The 18,675-nt window shown below is 40.3% G+C and overlaps 1 protein-coding gene across 4 annotated transcripts in view; it reads right to left on the bottom strand.

Annotated features, from left to right (window-relative positions):
* Nucleotides 1–18,675, bottom strand: part of spg (dedicator of cytokinesis spg) — a 312,850-nt gene that overhangs the window by 93,592 nt on the left and 200,583 nt on the right. For all 4 annotated transcript variants that reach the window (XM_070102877.1, XM_070102878.1, XM_070102879.1 and 1 more), the window contains 2 exons: nt 12,991–13,140; nt 7,366–7,524 (listed from right to left, as the gene is read on the bottom strand). In XM_070102877.1, the coding sequence (XP_069958978.1) occupies nt 7,366–7,524; nt 12,991–13,140 (309 nt within the window). The remainder of the gene's footprint in view (nt 1–7,365; nt 7,525–12,990; nt 13,141–18,675) is intronic.

Raw genomic sequence — 18,675 nt, 5'->3', positions numbered from 1 at the left:
TAGTACTTCCCTGGGTGGTTGCTGTCTACCAACCTACTACCTTGTTGTAAACAGATAACTATAAAGCACAAATGAGTATTACAAAGACAGGTCATATGGTTGCATGCATTGCTGTACATTCAGTCGAATGGAGTATTCTGTTAGGTAGTGAATTTAAAAAAATAACAAAGTTAGATTGGGTCCTAGGTTTAACATTTGTGTGATATAATTGTGAGTAACATATAGGATATACAATTTATAAGGTTCAGTTATTCAGTATTTATTTGGTTTTGAGTGAGTAAGTGATCTTTGAGAAGAGACTTGAATTTATAAACAGGTAGTGTTTCTTTTATATTTACAGGTAAGGAATTCCAGATTTTAGGGCCTTTTATGTGCATTGAGTTTTTGCATAGCGTGAGATGGACACGAGGAACATCAAAGAGTGATCTGTGCCTTGTGTTATGGTCATGTGTTCTGTTGAGGTTGGCAAGGAGATGTTTGAGGGGAGGGTTAATATCAGAGTTAAGTGTTCTATGTATGTAATAGGTGCAGTAATAAGTATGGATGTTTTGTATGGTGAGTAGGTTGAGAGTTTTGAATATTGGTGGAGTGTGCTGCCTGTAGTGAGAATTTGTTATCATTCTAACTGCAGCCTTTTGTTGGGTAATTAGTGGTCTGAGATGGTTAATTGTTGTTGAGCCCTATGCACAAATTCCATAGGTGAGATAGGGATATATAAGAGAGTGATAAAGGGCCAGGAGGGCTGACTGTGGAACATAGTACCGTATCTTCGATAGTATGCCTACAGTCTTGGAAATTTTTTTTGAAATTTGTTGTATATGTGTATGAAATTTGAGTCTATTATCAAGGTGGATTCCTAAGAATTTTCCCTCTGTTAGCTTTGTGATAGGTGATCTGTTTATCGTTATGTTAAGAAGTACATCTGTAGCTCTGTTACCAAACTGAATGAAGTAGGTTTTGTCAATGTTTAGTGTAAGTTTGTTAGTCCTCACCCAGGTAGATATTTTCTGTAATTCGGTGTTTACAGTATTGGCTAGCGTGACTGGGCTCGGGTGAGAGAAGACGTATGTAGTGTCATCTGCAAAAAGTGTGGGTTTGAGTAATTGCGAAGCATTTGGTAGGTCATTTATGTATAGGAGAAAGAGAAGAGGGCCAAGGACACTTCCCTGTGGGACACCGACTGTAATTGGTTGAGCGGAAGAGCTTGCCCCATTTGCATACACATATTGGCTTCTGTTGCTGAGGTATGACTTGAGGTAGTTGAGGGAGTGCCCTCTAATACCATAGTGTGACAATTTTACGTGGAGCAAGTCATGGTCAACTGTATCAAAAGCTTTACGTAAGTCAATGAAGATCCCCAGTGGGACTTCTTTTTTCTCTATTGTAGTGTATATATGTTCTAGCATGTGTATAATAGCATCATTAGTATTTTTATTAGGCCTGAATCCAAATTGGCAGGGGTTGAGAATGTTTTGGGAGATGAGGTAGGAGTAGATTCGTTTATGAATTAATTTTTCGAAGATTTTTGAGAGAGGGTGTAAATTGGATATTGGCCTATAGTTATTCAACTCTGTTTGGTCTCCTCCTTTATGGATTGGGGTGACCCTTGCTATTTTGAGAGCTGTAGGGAAGGTGGAGGATTCAATGGATTTGTTAAAGAGTGTTGCAATGATTGGTGATAGTACTTGTGACACTTTTTTGTATATAAAGGGTGGTAAGGTATTTAAATCTCCTGCCTTGTTTTTTAGTGCATTGATAATAAGGGAGACTTCGTATGGGTTAGTCGGAGCTAGGAACAGTGTGTTCGGGTAGTTGCCAGTGAGGTAGTCATTTGGTGGGGTATCTGAGCTTGGGATTTTATTGGCAAGGTTTTGTCCTATAGTGGAGAAGAAATCATTGAGTCTGTTTGCTGTTTCTGTTGGTGGGAGTTGGGGTTCATCTGATTTTGCTAATTTTATTTCGCTATTTCGTGATATCTTTTTTGTTCCCAGAATTTCTGATAGGGTCTTCCAGGTCTTTTTTATATCACCTCGTAAGTTGGATAATCTGTTCTCATAATACAGTTTTTTTGCCCTTCTTATCAGGCTGGTTAGGATTGACGAGTAACGTTTTGTTTGGTCTCTGGTTATGTGACCCATTCTGTACTGTTTTTCATATCGGTGTTTTGTATTTATGGATTTGAGAATGCTGGGTGTTAGCCAGGGACTGTTCAGTCACTTAGCTGTCATCTGTTTAGTTTTTTTAGGGCAGTGCTTGTTATAGAGGTATTGGGTCTTTTTTTAGAAAATTATTAAAACATTCGTCAATATCTGTATAGATTTCTAGCTCAGTGTGCCAGTCAATGTTTGTTACTGCTGTTGTGAAGTTATTAATGGCTGCCTCATTGTGAAGTCTGAAGGTGACTTTAGTAGTGTCTTGGGGTATTTTACCAAGAGTTGTTATGAGGAAAGTAGGGTAGTGGTCTGTAATTATGCCTGATTTTTAAGGGGATATGGTGTTGGTCCAGATGTGGTCAAGTAGGGAAACACTAGTCTCCGTAACTCTTGTAGGTTTTGTTACTGTTGTTAGCAACATGCAGTTACTCATTGTGTTTGTGAATTCAGTAATGTGTGGGTCCTGGTCTTGCAGGAGATTTATATTGAAGTCACCTGAGAGTAGTAAGTGATCTTTGTTCATGCATGCATCAGTTATCATACTTCCTAGGTTTTGACTAAATTGGCTATGTTTGATTGTGGAACTCTGTAGATGTTTATCACTGTGAGAGGTTTTTGTAGGTATTTGGATTTGAATTTAGCTATTATATATTCCCCATGTTCATCCCTTGTGCAAGTATTAGTGATACATTCTAGTTGGTCTGAGTAGTATATAGCTGTGCCACCCCCTTGTTGGTCTGGCCTACAGTTGTGTATGGCTGTGTAACCAGGAATGGCATAGACATCTGTAGTATCAGGCTTTAGCCAGGTTTCAGTTAGTGTAATGATGGACATATTGGCATGCAAGGAATTTAGTAATGCTAGGAGGTCATCGTAATGCTTGCTTAAAGATCTGATATTGTAGTTAAAGATAGTTATGTTGTTGTTGGCTCTGAGAAGTGCCTTTGATTGTTCTGCTGTGTAGTAATTACAGTAACTGTTTGAATCATTTAAGTCATTAAATAAGAGGTTGGTATCAGGATCAATGCTTGTAATCATAAGATTTGTAGTGAATCTATAGTTAGAATTAAGTATAAAACAAAGTAAATATTCTAAAGCTAAAAAAATAGCTGCCAATATTATTATTATTATTATTAATTTAGGGCACTGGAGCACAGATCTACTGTACAGCACTTTGTCTGGATTTTTGGGGCTATCATAGGTAATTTATACTATGTATGATAACTTCACTTACTTGTACCTGTGAGAGAGAGAGAGAGAGAGAGAGAGAGAGAGAGAGAGACAGAGAGAGAGAGAGAGAGAGATACAGAGAGATACAGAGAGATACAGAGAGAGAGAGATACAGAGAGAGAGAGAGAGAGAGAGAGAGAGAGAGAGATACAGAGAGATACAGAGAGATACAGAGAGAGATACAGAGAGATACAGAGAGATACAGAGAGAGATACAGAGAGAGATACAGAGAGAGATACAGAGAGAGAGAGATACAGAGAGAGAGAGAGATACAGAGAGAGAGAGAGATACAGAGAGAGATACAGAGAGAGAGAGATACAGAGAGAGAGAGAGATACAGAGAGAGAGAGAGATACAGAGAGAGAGAGAGAGAGAGAGAGAGAGAGAGAGAGAGAGAGAGAGAGAGAGATATATATATACAGCAAGACCTCTTTGCTGAACACTTTGCTACCAAAATGCAAGTTCCTGATCCAGCAAGGCACCCTCCTTGGCTAGCTGCAAGAACTGTGTCAAAACTGTCAGTGGTGACAATAAGGCAGGAGGAGGTGCATTTCCTTCTTAAATTGCTTGACCAAGAAAAGGTTGTGGGCCCAGACAAGTTGAGCCCAAGATTGTTGAGAAGATGTGCAGACCAGCTAGCAGCACCTCTAACTCGCATCTTTCAGCACTGCCTAGTACAGTGTAAATGGCCCTCTCTATGGAAAGAGGCAAATGTAGTCCCTGCTCACAAAAAGAAGAGCAGAGCAGAAATCAGCAACTACAGACCAGTGTCACTCCTGTCAATCACTGGTAAGATCCTCGAGACAATAATCTCAGGACAAATGACAGACTTTTTTAACTACCACTCACTACTTTGTGATCTTCAATATGGCTTCAGGAAAGGTTACTCTGCTGCTGATCTGTTGTTAAACCTCTCCACTAAGTGGCACCTGTCACTGGTTGAATCCAAAGTCAGCTGTGTGGTAGCACTGGACATTGCTGGCGCTTTCGACCGGGTGTGGCACCAGGGCCTCTTAGCAAAACTTCAAGCACTGAGAATTTCAGGATCTACGCTATGTCTCCTCAGTGATTACCTTCATGGTAGATCTCTAAGTGTAGTTCTCAATGGAACGGAATCAGCAAGACATCCTATTGGGGCAAGTGTTCCACAAGGAAGCGTGCTGGGTCCATTGTTATGGAATGTCTACTTCAACGACCTTCTTCATCTCATCCCAGAATCACATGCATATGCAGACAACTGTACACTGACATACACTTATCCAAGAGAAGAAATGCCAGCTGCTCTAACCTACATCAATCCCCAGGTGAGAGCTATATCATCTTGGGGAAATAGATGGCAAGTAACATTTGCACCTGAGAAAACACAAATGATGATCGTCTCTAGGCACCATGATGGTAATGCTGGTGCAGTAGTAAGGATGAATGAGAGGGTGTTGGCACCTGGAGAAGAAGTTGATATCCTTGGGGTGAAATTTGACTCCAAACTAACCATGAAGAACCATGTTGTAAATCTTGCAAACAAGGCAGCCAGGAAGCTTACAGCACTTCGCCGTATCTCACACCTGCTTGACAGTAGGGGTTGCAAGATCCTGTACGAGGCACAAGTACGCTCACACCTTGAGTATGCTCCACTTTCTTGGTTTGCCTGCCCCCCTCTCATCTGCAACTGCTTGACAGAGCAGAGAACAGAGCAAGACGTCTCATCTCTCGCCTGGACCCATCCTGGATAGATCTGTCATTTCAGCAGAGCCTTCAACATAGGAGGGATGTGGGTGGCCTTACTGTTATGTACAAGGCCAATATTGTCAAAATACCACACTTGGATCCACTTCGAGGACAGCGTGAAACAAGCTTTTATGCCACAAGACGGGCAGAAAGCAGAAACTTCACTCTGGCTGTACCCTTCTCCAGAACATCACTCCATCTGAGATCGTACATACCCAGGATGACTCGAGTATGGAACACATTCGTACAGCATAATGATGTCAACAAGATAAAGTCAGTTGATCAAATGAAAATACTGGCCCACAGATGGCTCCAACTTCATCCTGTTCCCTACTTGTATGTCTCATAACAATAAAAATGCTTTCAAATGAGCTGATGTAGGTAACAGCTCTTAGCTTGCCAATAAAGTTAGGAATCCTTAACCTGTAAATAGCTTGTCAATAAAGCTAGGGATCCTTAACCTTGTCAAACCCTGGAAAAAAAAAAAAAAGATACAGAGAGAGATAGAGAGAGAGAGATACAGAGAGAGAGAGATACAGAGAGAGATAGAGAGAGAGATACAGAGAGAGAGAGCCACATTCAGTCAGCCAGTCAGCCAACCACTCACCCGGCCAGGGAGATACGTAGTACACATGTTCCATAGTTGTTTCTGTATACTTAGGGTATAGGTTGTACTACATTCTGGCTGGATGACACTACCAGTGGTATTCTCCCATTCACTGTGTCGACAATACATAAAGATAACAGTAACATGTGATACTGTATGTGATGTAAAATTTACAATACAGTTCACTACCATGTATACATTATATACAGCACATAAATAATTAAAATATAGCAATAGAAGTAAATTATGGAAAAAAGAATGAAATAATTATTGTACATTACATTGCAGTAATATGTAGGTATGTAGTTTATATAGGAAAGGTTTGACATTATGCCCTACCCAGTATGTCGGCAATTTTCAAAGGTTCAACTTACGTCCATTTTGATTTACGACCGGTTGGTCAGAACCAAGCTTGGTCGTAAGTCGGATGGTAGGTGTATATGTGGAGGCAAAAAATGTTATCTATGGAGGCGAAGAAAGGAATGTATGAAAGTATAGTAGTACCAACACTCTTATATGGGTGTGAAGCTTGGGTTGTAAATGCTGCAGCGAGGAAGCGGTTGGAGGCAGTGGAGATGTCCTGACTAAGGACAATGTGTGGTGTAAATATTGTGCAGAAAATTCGAAGTGTGGAAATTAGAAGGTGTGGAGTTAATAAAAGTATTAGTCAGAGGGCTGAAGAGAGTTTGTTGAGGTGGTTTGGTCATTTAGAGAGAATGGATTGAAGTAGAATGACATGGAGAGCGTATAAATCTGTAGGGGAAGGAAGGCGGGGTAGGGGTCGTCCTTGAAAAGGTTGGAGGGAGGGGATAAAGGAGGAGTTGTGGGCGAGGGGTTTGGACTTCCAGCAAGCGTGCGTGAGCATGTTAGATAGGAGTGAATGGAGACAAATGGTATTTGGGACCTGACGAGCTGTTGGAGTGTGAGCAGGGTAATATTTAGTGAAGGGATTCAGGGAAACCGGTTATTTTATATAACCGGACTTGAGTCCTGGAAATGGGAAGTACAATGCCTGCACTCTAAAGGAGGGGTTTGAGATATTGGCAGTTTGGAGGGATATATTTTGTATTTTTATACATATATACTTCTAAAGTGTTGTATTCTGGGCACCTCTGCAAAAACAGTGATTATGTGTGAGTGAGGTGAAAGTGTTGCATGATGAAAGTTTTTTCTTTTTGGGGATTTTCTTTCTTTTTGGGTCACCCTGCCTCGGTGGGAGACGGCCGATTTGTTGAGAAAAAAAAAAAGTTTAAATCTGTGCACTAATTTATTCATGTGGAAGTCAGAATATTTTCACCCGTCCCAGACAGTGAGAATGACCCAGGAAAACGAGCAAAATGTTATTCATATCTTATTTCTAATTTATGAGAATGCTTTGATTTCTTCCATCCATAGCGTGGGATGGTAAGACTTGCATACATGTATGGTTAAAAGATAATATGTGCAGAGCAATCTTTCATTTACAGATATAGTCTGTATATAAAGATTTGCTCTTTTACCACAGCCACCCATATCAATTGATTCTTCATTCATAATATTGGCTACACAAGTTTATCATAAATGCAGCACTACATCTCTACTGTATTAAGACATGAATATACAAATTTTTTAATTTCATATAAGAATCATTCAAAGGCAAACAGCTCCTTACCTTAAACTCATTATCTTTATCAGCAGGGCCACGGTATGTTGGTCTGTCATAAACAAAGCGTCGGACATGGTTGTTGGAATAGTATTTTAAAATTCTTTCATCAACTTCCACTCCATCAAACATTGGATTGGGCTCAGTTAAAGTTTTCACAGCACAAATCTGCAAATAGACCAAGGTCAAAAAATAAACTACCAATATATTCAAAGATTGTCTTTACTAACACATTTTTACTCTTGTGACTTACTCAGACTTTTACAGCTTTTCACGATTTTTTTAAAGCAAGAACAGTCATTATTTCTACTAACAAGTGATAGAGAACCACCCCCTCCCAAGTCTAGAACTACAATGCTTCCCATCTCAACTCCATACTGCCCTTGGAAGGAAAACAGAGCTCTCTGGTTTGTTACATGATTTTGGTAATGAGTTTTCCTATTGGCTAGATGGAATACAGTGGACCCCCGCATAGCGACCTTAATCCGTGCAAGAGGGCTGGCTGTTATGCGAAATGTTCGGTATGCGAATGAATTTTCCCCATAAGAAATAATGGAAATCAAATTAATCCATGCAAGACACCCAAAAGTATGAAAAAAAAAAATTTACCACATGAAATGTTAATTTTAATACACACAAACTGAAAAAGGCATGCACAATTACATGACACTTACTTTTATTGAAGATCTGGTGATGATTGATGGGATGGGAGGAGGGGAGAGAGTGTGTTAGTGTTTAGAAGGGGAATCCCCTTCCATTAAGACTTGAGGTGTCGAGTCCTTTTCTGGGGTTACTTCCCTTCTTCTTTTAATGCCACTAGGACCAGCTTCAGAGTCACTGGACTTCTTTCGCACAACATATCTGTCCATAGTGGCCTGTACCTCTCGTTCCTTTATGACTTCCCTAAAGTGTTTCACAACATTGTCAGTGTAATAGTCACCAGCACGGCTTGCAATAGCTGTGTGAGGGTGATTTTCATCCATAAAGGTTTGCACTTTCAGCCACATTGCACAGATTTCCTTAATCTTTGTCGTAGGCAATTCCTTCAATTTCTCTCTCCCCTCCTTTGAACCAGTTTCCTCAGGTCTGGCCTCTTGCTGTTGAAGTTGATCTATCAGCTCATCAGTGGTTAGTTCTTCATTGTCCTCCTCCACCAACTCTTCCACATCCTCCCCACTAACCTCCAACCCCAAGGACTTCCCCAATGCCACAACTGATTCCTCAACTGGCATACTCCTCTCAGGGTTAGCCTCAAACCCTTCAAAATCCCTTTTGTCTACACATTCTGGCCACAGTTTCTTCCAAGCAGAGTTCAAGGTCTTCTTAGTCACTCCCTCCCAAGCCTTACCTATAAGGTTTATACAAGTGAGGATATTAAAGTGATCTCTCCAAAAGTCTCTTAGAGTCAGTTGAGTTTCTGAGGTCACTACAAAGCACCTTTCAAACAGAGCTTTTGTGTACAGTTTTTTGAAGTTTGCAATAACCTGCTGGTCCATGGGCTGCAGGAGAGGAGTGGTATTAGGAGGCAAAAACTTCACCTTAATGAATTTCATGTCCCCATAAAGTCACTCTGCCACGTCTGTAGGATGACCAGGGGCATTGTCTAACACCAGGAGGCACTTAAGTTCTAATTTCTTTTCAGTTAGGTAATCTTTCACATTGGGGGCAAATGCATGGTGTAACCAGTCATAGAAAAAGTCCCTAGTGACCCATGCCTTACTGTTTGCCCTCCACAGCACACACAAATTTTCCTTGAGGACATTCTTTTGCCTGAACGGTCTGGGAGTTTCAGTGTGATACACTAATAAAGGCTTCAGTTTGCAATCACCAGTAGCATTGGAACACATCAACAAAGTAAGCCTGTCTTTCATAGGCTTATGTCCTGGGAGTGCCTTTTCCTCCTGAGTAATGTAGGTCCTGCTTGGCATTTTCTTCCAAAACAGGCCTGTTTCATCACAATTAAACACTTGTTCAGGTTTCAGTCCTTCACTGTCTATGCACTCCTTGAATTCCTGCACATATTTTTCAGCCGCTTTGTGGTCCGAACTGGCAGCCTCACCATGCCTTATCACACTATGTATGCCACTACGCTTCTTAAATCTCTCAAACCAACCTTTGCTGGCCTTAAATTCACTCACATCATCACTAGTTGCAGGCCTTTTTTTAATTAAATCCTCATGCAACTTCCTAGCCTTTTCGCTTATGATCGCTTGAGAAACGCTATCTCCTGCTAGCTGTTTTTCATTTATCCACACCAATAAGAGTCTCTCAACATCTTCCATCACTTGCTATCTCTGTTTCGAAAACACAGTTAAACCTTTGGCAAGAACAGCTTCCTTGATTGCCTTTCTGTTGCCCACAATAGTAGAGATGGTTGATTTGGGTTTCTTGTACAACCTGACCAGGTCGGCGATACGCACTCCACTTTCATACTTATCAATGATCTCTTTCTTCATCTCTATTGGAATTCTAACCCTTATTGCTGTAGGGTTGGAACTAGAAGCTTTCTTGGGGCCCATGGTCACTTATTTTCCAGATAAAGCACCGAAAACACTGTAATAATACGAAATATTCCGATTGTATGCTTGGATGTTACCGCGGAGGCTGGCTGGTAAACAATGCCACCGGCGGAACATATGAGGCTGGCTCAGGCCGCACATTGGACGCGTCTCGGACGAAGGGCGGTGAGCGGGTTTTTGGGCGGCATGCGAGGCAAAATTTTAGCGATCAAAGCATCCGGTATGCGGATTGTACGTTATGCAATGCGTCCGGTATGCGGGGGTCCACTGTATTAACAATTTCAAGTACCCAGATTGGGCCTTGGACATTCCACATGTGGGCCCCAAATGGGGCCCTAGAACAACAATGGGTTAAAAGTATATTAAGAAGCTAGGGTTACTAAAGCAAGAAGTCAGATTGACTATTTATAAAGAGATTTTAAATTTAACATAAGGATGTGACTGAGTTTTGATGCAGGGATCTGAATCAGCTATGTGATACTTCATCCAGTTGAGATATATATTTATATTTTGTATGAACAAAATCACACTTCTGGCTGATAAGACATTAACTAGAAACAAACATATCAACAGATAGACAGGTGGACTGTTAATGTAATAATGTAGGGGGTGAAAGAGGTTTTGTCTGCAAGGGGCTTGGACATACAGCAGGCATGTGTGAACATGTTAGACAGGAGTGAATGGAGATGAATGGTTTTTGGGACTTCATCAGTTGTTGGAATGTAACCAGGGTAATATTTCGTGAAAGGATTCAGGGGAAACTGGTTAGTCAGACTTGAGTCCTGGAGGTGGGAAGAACAATGCCTGCACTTTAAAGGAGAGGTCTGGGATATTGGCTGTTTGGAGTGACATCTAAACTGTCATATCTGAGTGCCTCTGCAAAGACAGTGATTAGGTGAATGATGGTGAAAATGTTCTTTTTTGGGTCACCCTGCCTTGGTGGGAGATGGCTGCCATGTTGGAAAAAAAAAAAAAGGTACAGTCTGCATATTAACAAACATGCATATTAAAACACCATGATGACCAAGGTATCTTGTGCAACACTTGGACATCTTTATTGTGGCAATGTTTCCACAATAAAGATACCAGTGTTGTACACCTCTTTTAATCTGTATATTGGTTTCTAAACCATTACTATTATAATACCTGTCTGACACAGCAATATCATGGAATTTTGGTACAGAAAATTCTTCTACATCTGCCTAACCTATTACTTGACCTACTTCCACTAGAGGACTCTGCCCACCAGAGATGGTACCTCTAAATTCTTCACCTTACCTGATTCCAGTATATAAGCCCCTTCCTTGTCCATATGTTGTACTTTCATGAAGGCTGATAGGAAGAACATATCATCTCTACACTGATGGACTTGTTACCTAAATTCCTCAACATCTTTCACTATTTTTCTCCAGACTGTACTGGAGGAACAGTTCCACAATAAAAATATCGAAGTGTTGCAAATGCAACTTATTCATCTGCATGTCAGTTTTCTTAACCAATAACAAAATAAACAAAATGCCATATATTTTAATACATATCATTTTTTTTATTTTTTTTACATCTTTCTTGCCAAAAATTAATGCAATATCCATTAAAAATTCTCAAATGAAAATTATGTAAACAGCAGCCGTGCATGAGCGTGTTCGATAGGAGTGAATGGAGACGAATGGTATTTGGGACCTGACGATCTGTTGGAGTGTGAGCAGGGTAATATTTAGTGAAGGGATTCAGGGAAACCGGTTATTTTTATATAGCTGGACTTGAGTCCTGGAAATGGGAAGTACAATGCCTGCACTCTAAAGGAGGGGTTTTGGGATATTAGCAGTTTGGAGGGATATGTTGTGTATCTTTATACGTATATGCTTCTAAACTGTTGTGTTCTGAGCACCTCTGCAAAAACAGTGATTATGTGTGAGTGAGGTGAAAGTGTTGAATGATGATGAAAGTATTTTCTTTTTGGGGATTTTCATTCTTTTTGGGTCACCCTGCCTCGGTGGGAGAGGGCCGACTTGTTGAAAAAAAAAAAAAAGTTTTAATTTGTTTATATTTCCTGAGGACAAGTCTTTTAGGGGTGAAGAAGAGCAGGATGTGAGTGTGGGGGAGGTGCATGAGGCATTATGTAGAATGAAAGGGGGTAAAGTAGCTGGAACTGATGGGATTATGACAGAAATGTTAAAAGCAGGAGGGGATATAGTGTTGGAGGGGTTGGTATTTTTGTTTACTAAATTTATGAAAGAGAGTACATAGGGATTCGCAGAGAGCATGTATAGTTCCTTAATATAAAGGGAAGGGGGAGATTGTAAAAATTATAGAGGAACAAGTTTACCGAGTATACCAGGTAAAGTGTACGGTAGGGTTATTATTAAAAGAATAAGAGGTAAGACAAAGAGCAGCATTGCGGATGAGCAAGGAGGCTTTAGAATGGGTAAGGGATGTGTATATCAAGTGTTTACATTGAAGCATATATGTGAACGGTATTCAGATGAAAGTAGTTAAGTTTTCATTGCATTTATGGATTTAGAAAAGACATATAAAAGAGCGGACAGAGGAGCAATGTGGCAGATGTTGCAAGTGTATGGAATACGTAGTATATTACTAAATGCTGTAGTTTTTTTTATGAGGATAGTGAGGCTCAGGTTAGGGTGTGTAGGAGAGAGGGAGATTACTTCCCAGTAAAAATAGGTCTTTGACAGAGATGTGTAATGTCACCATGGTTGTTTAACATATTTATAGATGAGGTTGTAAAAGAAGTAAATGCTAGGGTGTTCGGGAGAGGGGAGGGATTAAATTATGGGGAATCAAATACAAAATGGGAGTTGACACAGTTACTGTTGCTGATGATACTGTGCTTTTGGGGGATTCTAAAGAAAAGTTGCAAAGGGTGGTGGAGGAGTTTGGGAGGGTGTGTAAAAGTAGAAAGTTGAAAGTGAACATAGATAAGAATAAGGTGATAAGGGCATCAAACAATTTTAATGAAGAAAATTTGGATATCACATTGGAGGGAGGAAGTATGCAAGAAGCTAATATTTTCAGATATTTCAGAGTTCTTTCTTTTTGGGTCACCCTGCCTCAGTGGGAAATGGCTGGCTTGTTAAAATAAGTCTAACAACCTTACCTGAATGTACTGGGCATCAGATGATCGTATTGTATCATCAGGAGGAGTGTTATGAGACAACATCTTGGCCTGAGGGAACTCTGTCTGAATTCTCTGCGTAAATGCCCCAATCTGTTCATATTCCAGACCTCGGTAGATAAAAACCTTATTCTGAAAAAAAAAAATCATTAATCAATTCTAAATATGAGTTCAGGCTAAGGATTTAGCGAGATACGCTATGCATTAGTTAACAAAAGGCATGACTTGAAGACCATACTTGAGGAAATGAGTAATCCTTCCTCACCAAGTGGTATCACTGGAAACTCATAGATATCAGAGTACCAAAGTTATCAGTGATGATATTGATGTCTGTGTTGTTACTGTATTACTATGAAAGAAGACCACAACAGTTCTGATGGATCCTACAAGTCAATGACATTCATCAGTTAACATAGGTACCACAGTTGCCAAACACATATATACAACTTCACAAACACTGTCAGAGTATGCCCTCAAATGGTTGTGATATTGGTAAAACTAAGGCTGCAAAGGTTCTTGAAGCAGTAAATGAGTTGAAAAGTATAGGAGACTCTTCAGTAGACATGAAAGATGAGTCATTCCATGTCAAGTGGACCAGTTTGGAAAATCATCCCCATATGACCATCTCCAATATCGATAAAATTTTAAATGATGGTCGTCATGTATATCAAACTAACTTTGGGAAACTTTTAATTCATAATATGCAATAGTGGTAATGCTATGGCCCTCAGAGTGGAGGCAGGTGAAAATTTCACTAACCCACAGCACACAATCAACAATGTTCAGATTGATAAATTAGACACATGTGCAACACTTGGGTGTCTTTAATGAGGAAACGTTTCACCACACAGTGGCTTCATCAGTCCATACAAAGGAGAATGGTGAAGAACAGGAGTTTGAGGTAATCAGTCCCTCAGCCTTCAGTCAGGGTAATCTTTTGTAAAGGGATTTTGGGAAACCAGTTAGCTGAACTTGAATCCAGGAAGGGTTTGGGATATTGGCAGTTTGGAGGGATATCTAAACTGTCGCATCTGAGTGCCTATGCAAAGACACTGATTATGTATGAGTGATGAAAGGGTTGAATGATGATTAAAGTTTTTTCTTTCTTTCTGGGTTGAGCTGCCTTGGTTTGAAACGGCTGACATGTTAGAAAAAAAAAAAATTTATTATAGCCAGTTACTCAAGTGGACATCAATATAATCCTAAAATATCAGACTCCAAATGTTTTTACTTCCTGTGCTAATGGTACCTTAAAATGTCCTCACAAACGTCAAGGTGAATTTAGGCAATTTCTGAAGACCAACAGCAAAAAAGCAGCACAACCAATTTTCTTAAAAAGTCTTTATTAGAAACAGAAGATGCTAAACTACGATAACTGTTTTTTTGGATAGGCATTTTGCCCTTGAAGGGAGAAAACAGACCTTAAAATAAGGTGATTTATGGTTTGTGTAATATTATAATGAAAACCAGGCATTTTTCATTTGCTACTGTTATAGAGCAACAACAGCTAGAACCTCATGTTTAGGTGTCCTTATACAGTTTTTGATAGGGACTCATATTTATTTTGCAAATTAAGCTTAAAACTGTCAAAAAAGCATTGCGACAACCGTGATGGCAGATTTTGACCTTGCTTATTTTCGACAAAACATTAATGTAACAGAAAATTTTGTTTAAGTTATTGATTTTATGCAGCTGGATCATACATTGTTGCATGTGTTTTATTATAATATACATGATAGTAGGTTGGTAGACAGCAACCACCCAGGGAGGTACTACCGTCCTGCCAAGTGAATGTAAAACTGAAGCCTGTAACTGTTTTACATGATGGTAGGATTGCTGGTGTCTTTTTTTTTTTTTTTTGTCTCATACACATGCAAGATTTCAGGTACGTCTTGCTACTTCTACTTACACTTAGGTCACACTACACATACATGTACAAGCATATACATACACACCCCTTTGGGTTTTCTTCTATTTTCTTTCTAGTTCTTGTTCTTGTTTATTTCCTCTTACCTCCATGGGGAAGTGGAACAGAATTCTTCCTCCGTAAGCCATGCGTGTTGTAAGAGGCGACTAAAATGCCGGGAGCAAGGGGCTAGTAACCTCTTCTCCTGTATATATTACTAAATGCAAAAGGAGAAACTTTCGTTTTTCCTTTTGGGCCACCCCACCTCGGTGGGATACAGCCGGTGTGTTGAAAGAAAGAAGAAAGAATACAGTCAAACCTCAGTTGTCAATTGCATTACTTGTTGAATGAATTGGCTTTCGAATGAAGTGTTCGAGAAAAAAAGTCCCGGTTTTCATACGTTCTCGTGGTTGTCAATGGACAAGTTTTCATGTGTACTCCTCTCATCCAGCCCATGGACCAGCAGGTAATTTCTAACTTCAAGAAACTCTACACCAAAGCACTTTTTGAAAGGTGCTTTCAATCACTTCAGAAGCAAATTTAACCCTCAGGGAGTTCTGGAAGTACCATTTCAATAGCCACACCTGCTTGAGGCTTATAGACAAAGCCTGGGGAAATGTGTCTTCCAAGACTATGCAGTAAGCATGGAAGAAATTGTGGCCTGACTCTGTGGAAGCCAGGGACTTTGAAGGCTTTGAAGATAAGCCTGAACAGGTGTAAGATAGTGTGTCCCTGGGGAAGACTCTGGCCCTAGAAGTGACTGAAGATGATGTGGAGGAGCACAGGACTGAACTCATCACAGAAGAACTTCTAGACCTTCAAAAGGAGCATCAACAGACTGCAGCAGAGGAGCTGTCATTAGAGGAAGAGGAGGGAAGGGATTGTTGCGTACAGGGCCACTACTTAAGCCTGTTTAGCCCTTTCTTGCAACAAATAAACAGGATTGAATATCCTGTTCTAGATGAAATCATTCAAGGGTTCGGTAGTAAACAATCACAATGTTTCTTTCCGGTTTTTTATTAAGTTTCTTAATAAACCATAGAAGGGTTTTATATTAACTTTAAAAAGGTCGCACCATAAAACAGAGTACTCATGAAATTTACACTTAAGTGTAAATTCACTTAAAAGATAATACACAGTATTATCTCGATTATAGTACTGAACGGCTCTAGTATCATAACACCTTCTCTTCACATAATAACACTTTACTTAACTCAATCCAAATGAGACAGAAGACGTAACACTTCAATAATAATTCACTCTTATTCAACTTTCATAATATACTAAGTGAGATTAGGAATATTTTACACTTAGAATTTTGAGGCGAGTCTGTCTCCCATGACTTTTTCACCGTCCTCTTTGAACCAATACTGCTTAAATTCACTCCAAGCAGAGCTAGGGACAATCACCAGCGTCTCCAAAACAGCAACACACTTCGTCCGAGACGTTTCTGTCAGATACCGTCCGAGGTACTGGAGGGTCACTAGGGAACCTCATGTGGGACCAGAAGTTTAAATCCAGGAATCAGGGAGCTTCCCTCACAAGAGGTGAGGAAGGTAAGAACTGAACTCTGTGAGGCTTTACCAGCCCACTTTGCCTCGGTCGGAGCAGGGGTTGAGCAGCTCAAAACACCTACTGGTGCTTGGCCAGGTCACCAGCAGTTGACACTAATTAAATGACCTACCTAAATACAAAGCTAAGTAATACGACCAGATAATATTATAAAGTCGAGTAAATCCATTTTAGCTACTAATGGAATTACTCCTGAATATAATATTAAGTGAAATAGCAAAAATAACATGTAATAGTATACCATTGTGATAATAAGAAGAAAATGAACAAAATGAACAAAAGGGTGTAACATCCCCTCCACACGACCAAATGTCACACTGACAATAGGGCAAAAATAATCCTGAATCTTTTAGATTCAGTAGAAAAACTGAAATACCCATACAGCAAGACTGATATACATTTCACCGCCAATTCGTCCCAGACAATCTTCATGTGTTCTGAAGGTATTCAAGGAGGATATTGTTGAGACGACAGACATCTGCCTCAACAGAATTGGGTTCTCTCTTGGCCTTGGGTGACAGGAATGCTGTCTCTCAAGTAAAATGTAAGGACACAGCAACTGGTCTCCAAGCTTCATCCTCCATAACTAAACTGTAAACAGTACCACTCATTCACATAACTGTAGGCAAAAAGGGAAATATTAGGCGTAAGTTAGAACAGGGGCATATTGGTGCAACCGGTTTAAGGGCGGGACAAAGCATCCGCAATTACATTATGTTTGCCCTTTATGTGTAGGATTTTAATAGAAAAAGGTTGAATTCTAAGGGCCCACCTCTGTATTCTGGCATTCTTAGCCTTCATGGTATTAATGAATGTCAAAGGGTTGTGATCTGAGTATACTGTAATCTGATGAGGTGATGTTCCCAAGTAAACTTCAAAATGCTCGAGATAACCAGGGCTAGAGCTTCTTTTTCTACGGTTGCATAATTCTTTTGGTGTGGCTTTAAGGTGGAGGAATAATAACATATCGGATGTAGAATATCAAAGGAGGGGGAGGACTGCAGTAGTACTGATCCAACAGCATAACTGCTGGCATCTATATGTAACAGGAAGGGAAAGTTAAAATCAGGGCTTTTCAATACTGGAGAGGAGTTCAATAATCGCTTTAACCTATTAAAAGCCATATTACATTCCTCAGACCAAGCAAATTTAATTTTAGAACTAGTTAGCGTGAAAAGGGGGGCGGCTATGTGTGAAAAGTTAGGGCAGAATCGTCTATAATACCCAGCCATTCTCAAAAATCTCTGCACCCCTTTTCTGTGTCTTGGTATAGGAAAGTCTGCAATGGCTCTCACTTTTGCACTGATAGGTGCCACCGTCCCCTGACCTATATTGAAGCCCAAATACTTAATCACTGCTTGTCCAAATTTGCATTTGGCTAAATTGATGGTAAAATTATAAGCATCTAATTTCTTAAAAAGAGCCTCGAGACGGACTAAATGTGAACTCCACTCATCACTAAAGACTACTAGGTCGTCGAGGTAGGCTTCAACCCCCTCAAGGTTATAAGTAAGGTCATTCATAAGTCGCTGGAACGTGGATGCTGCGTTGCACAACCCAAATGGGGTAACCAAGTAGTTGAACAAGCCTCCATGCACTGTAAACGCTGATATGTCCTGAGCTCGGTCCGTCAGGGGCACTTGATAGTAGCCTCGCAGTAAGTCCAGCCGGCTCACATACTTGGCTCCGGCAACCATATCGATTAAATCATCTACCCTAGGCAAAGGGTAACCATCAGGAACTGTGACGGAATTCACCTTTCTATAATCCGTACACATACGATAGGTTCCATCTGACTTTGGGACTAACACACAAGGTGAGGCCCATGGGCTTTTGCTTCGTTCAATTAGTCCATGGGTCAGCAAAAAGTCGATTTCCTCCTTTAGAGCTTGGTGTTTAATAGGGCTTAAGCGATAAGGGGACTGCTTGATGGGTGCAGCTCCTTGGACATCCACGTCGTGTGTCCCCAACGTGCAACGCTTAGGTATATCGCCAAACAATGATGGGTACTTCAAAATCACATTTTTCACTTCTTTGGCTCGGTCACAGGCCAGACCTTTTAAAAAATCGTCCAGGGATCGTAGAACTTGAGTGTTTCTAAGACGGACTTCTATTCCTTTGGAGCAGTCCTCCAAATCCTGTGCTTCTTGCTGGGACTCTAGAAGAATGGCAGCGGTCGGGGCTAACCC

This window comes from Cherax quadricarinatus, chromosome 83 (genome assembly GCF_038502225.1).
Source record: "Cherax quadricarinatus isolate ZL_2023a chromosome 83, ASM3850222v1, whole genome shotgun sequence".
Taxonomy (NCBI): domain Eukaryota; kingdom Metazoa; phylum Arthropoda; class Malacostraca; order Decapoda; family Parastacidae; genus Cherax; species Cherax quadricarinatus.
The sequence above is the reverse complement of the archived record's forward strand: the minus strand, read 5'-3'. Positions and strand labels throughout refer to the sequence as shown.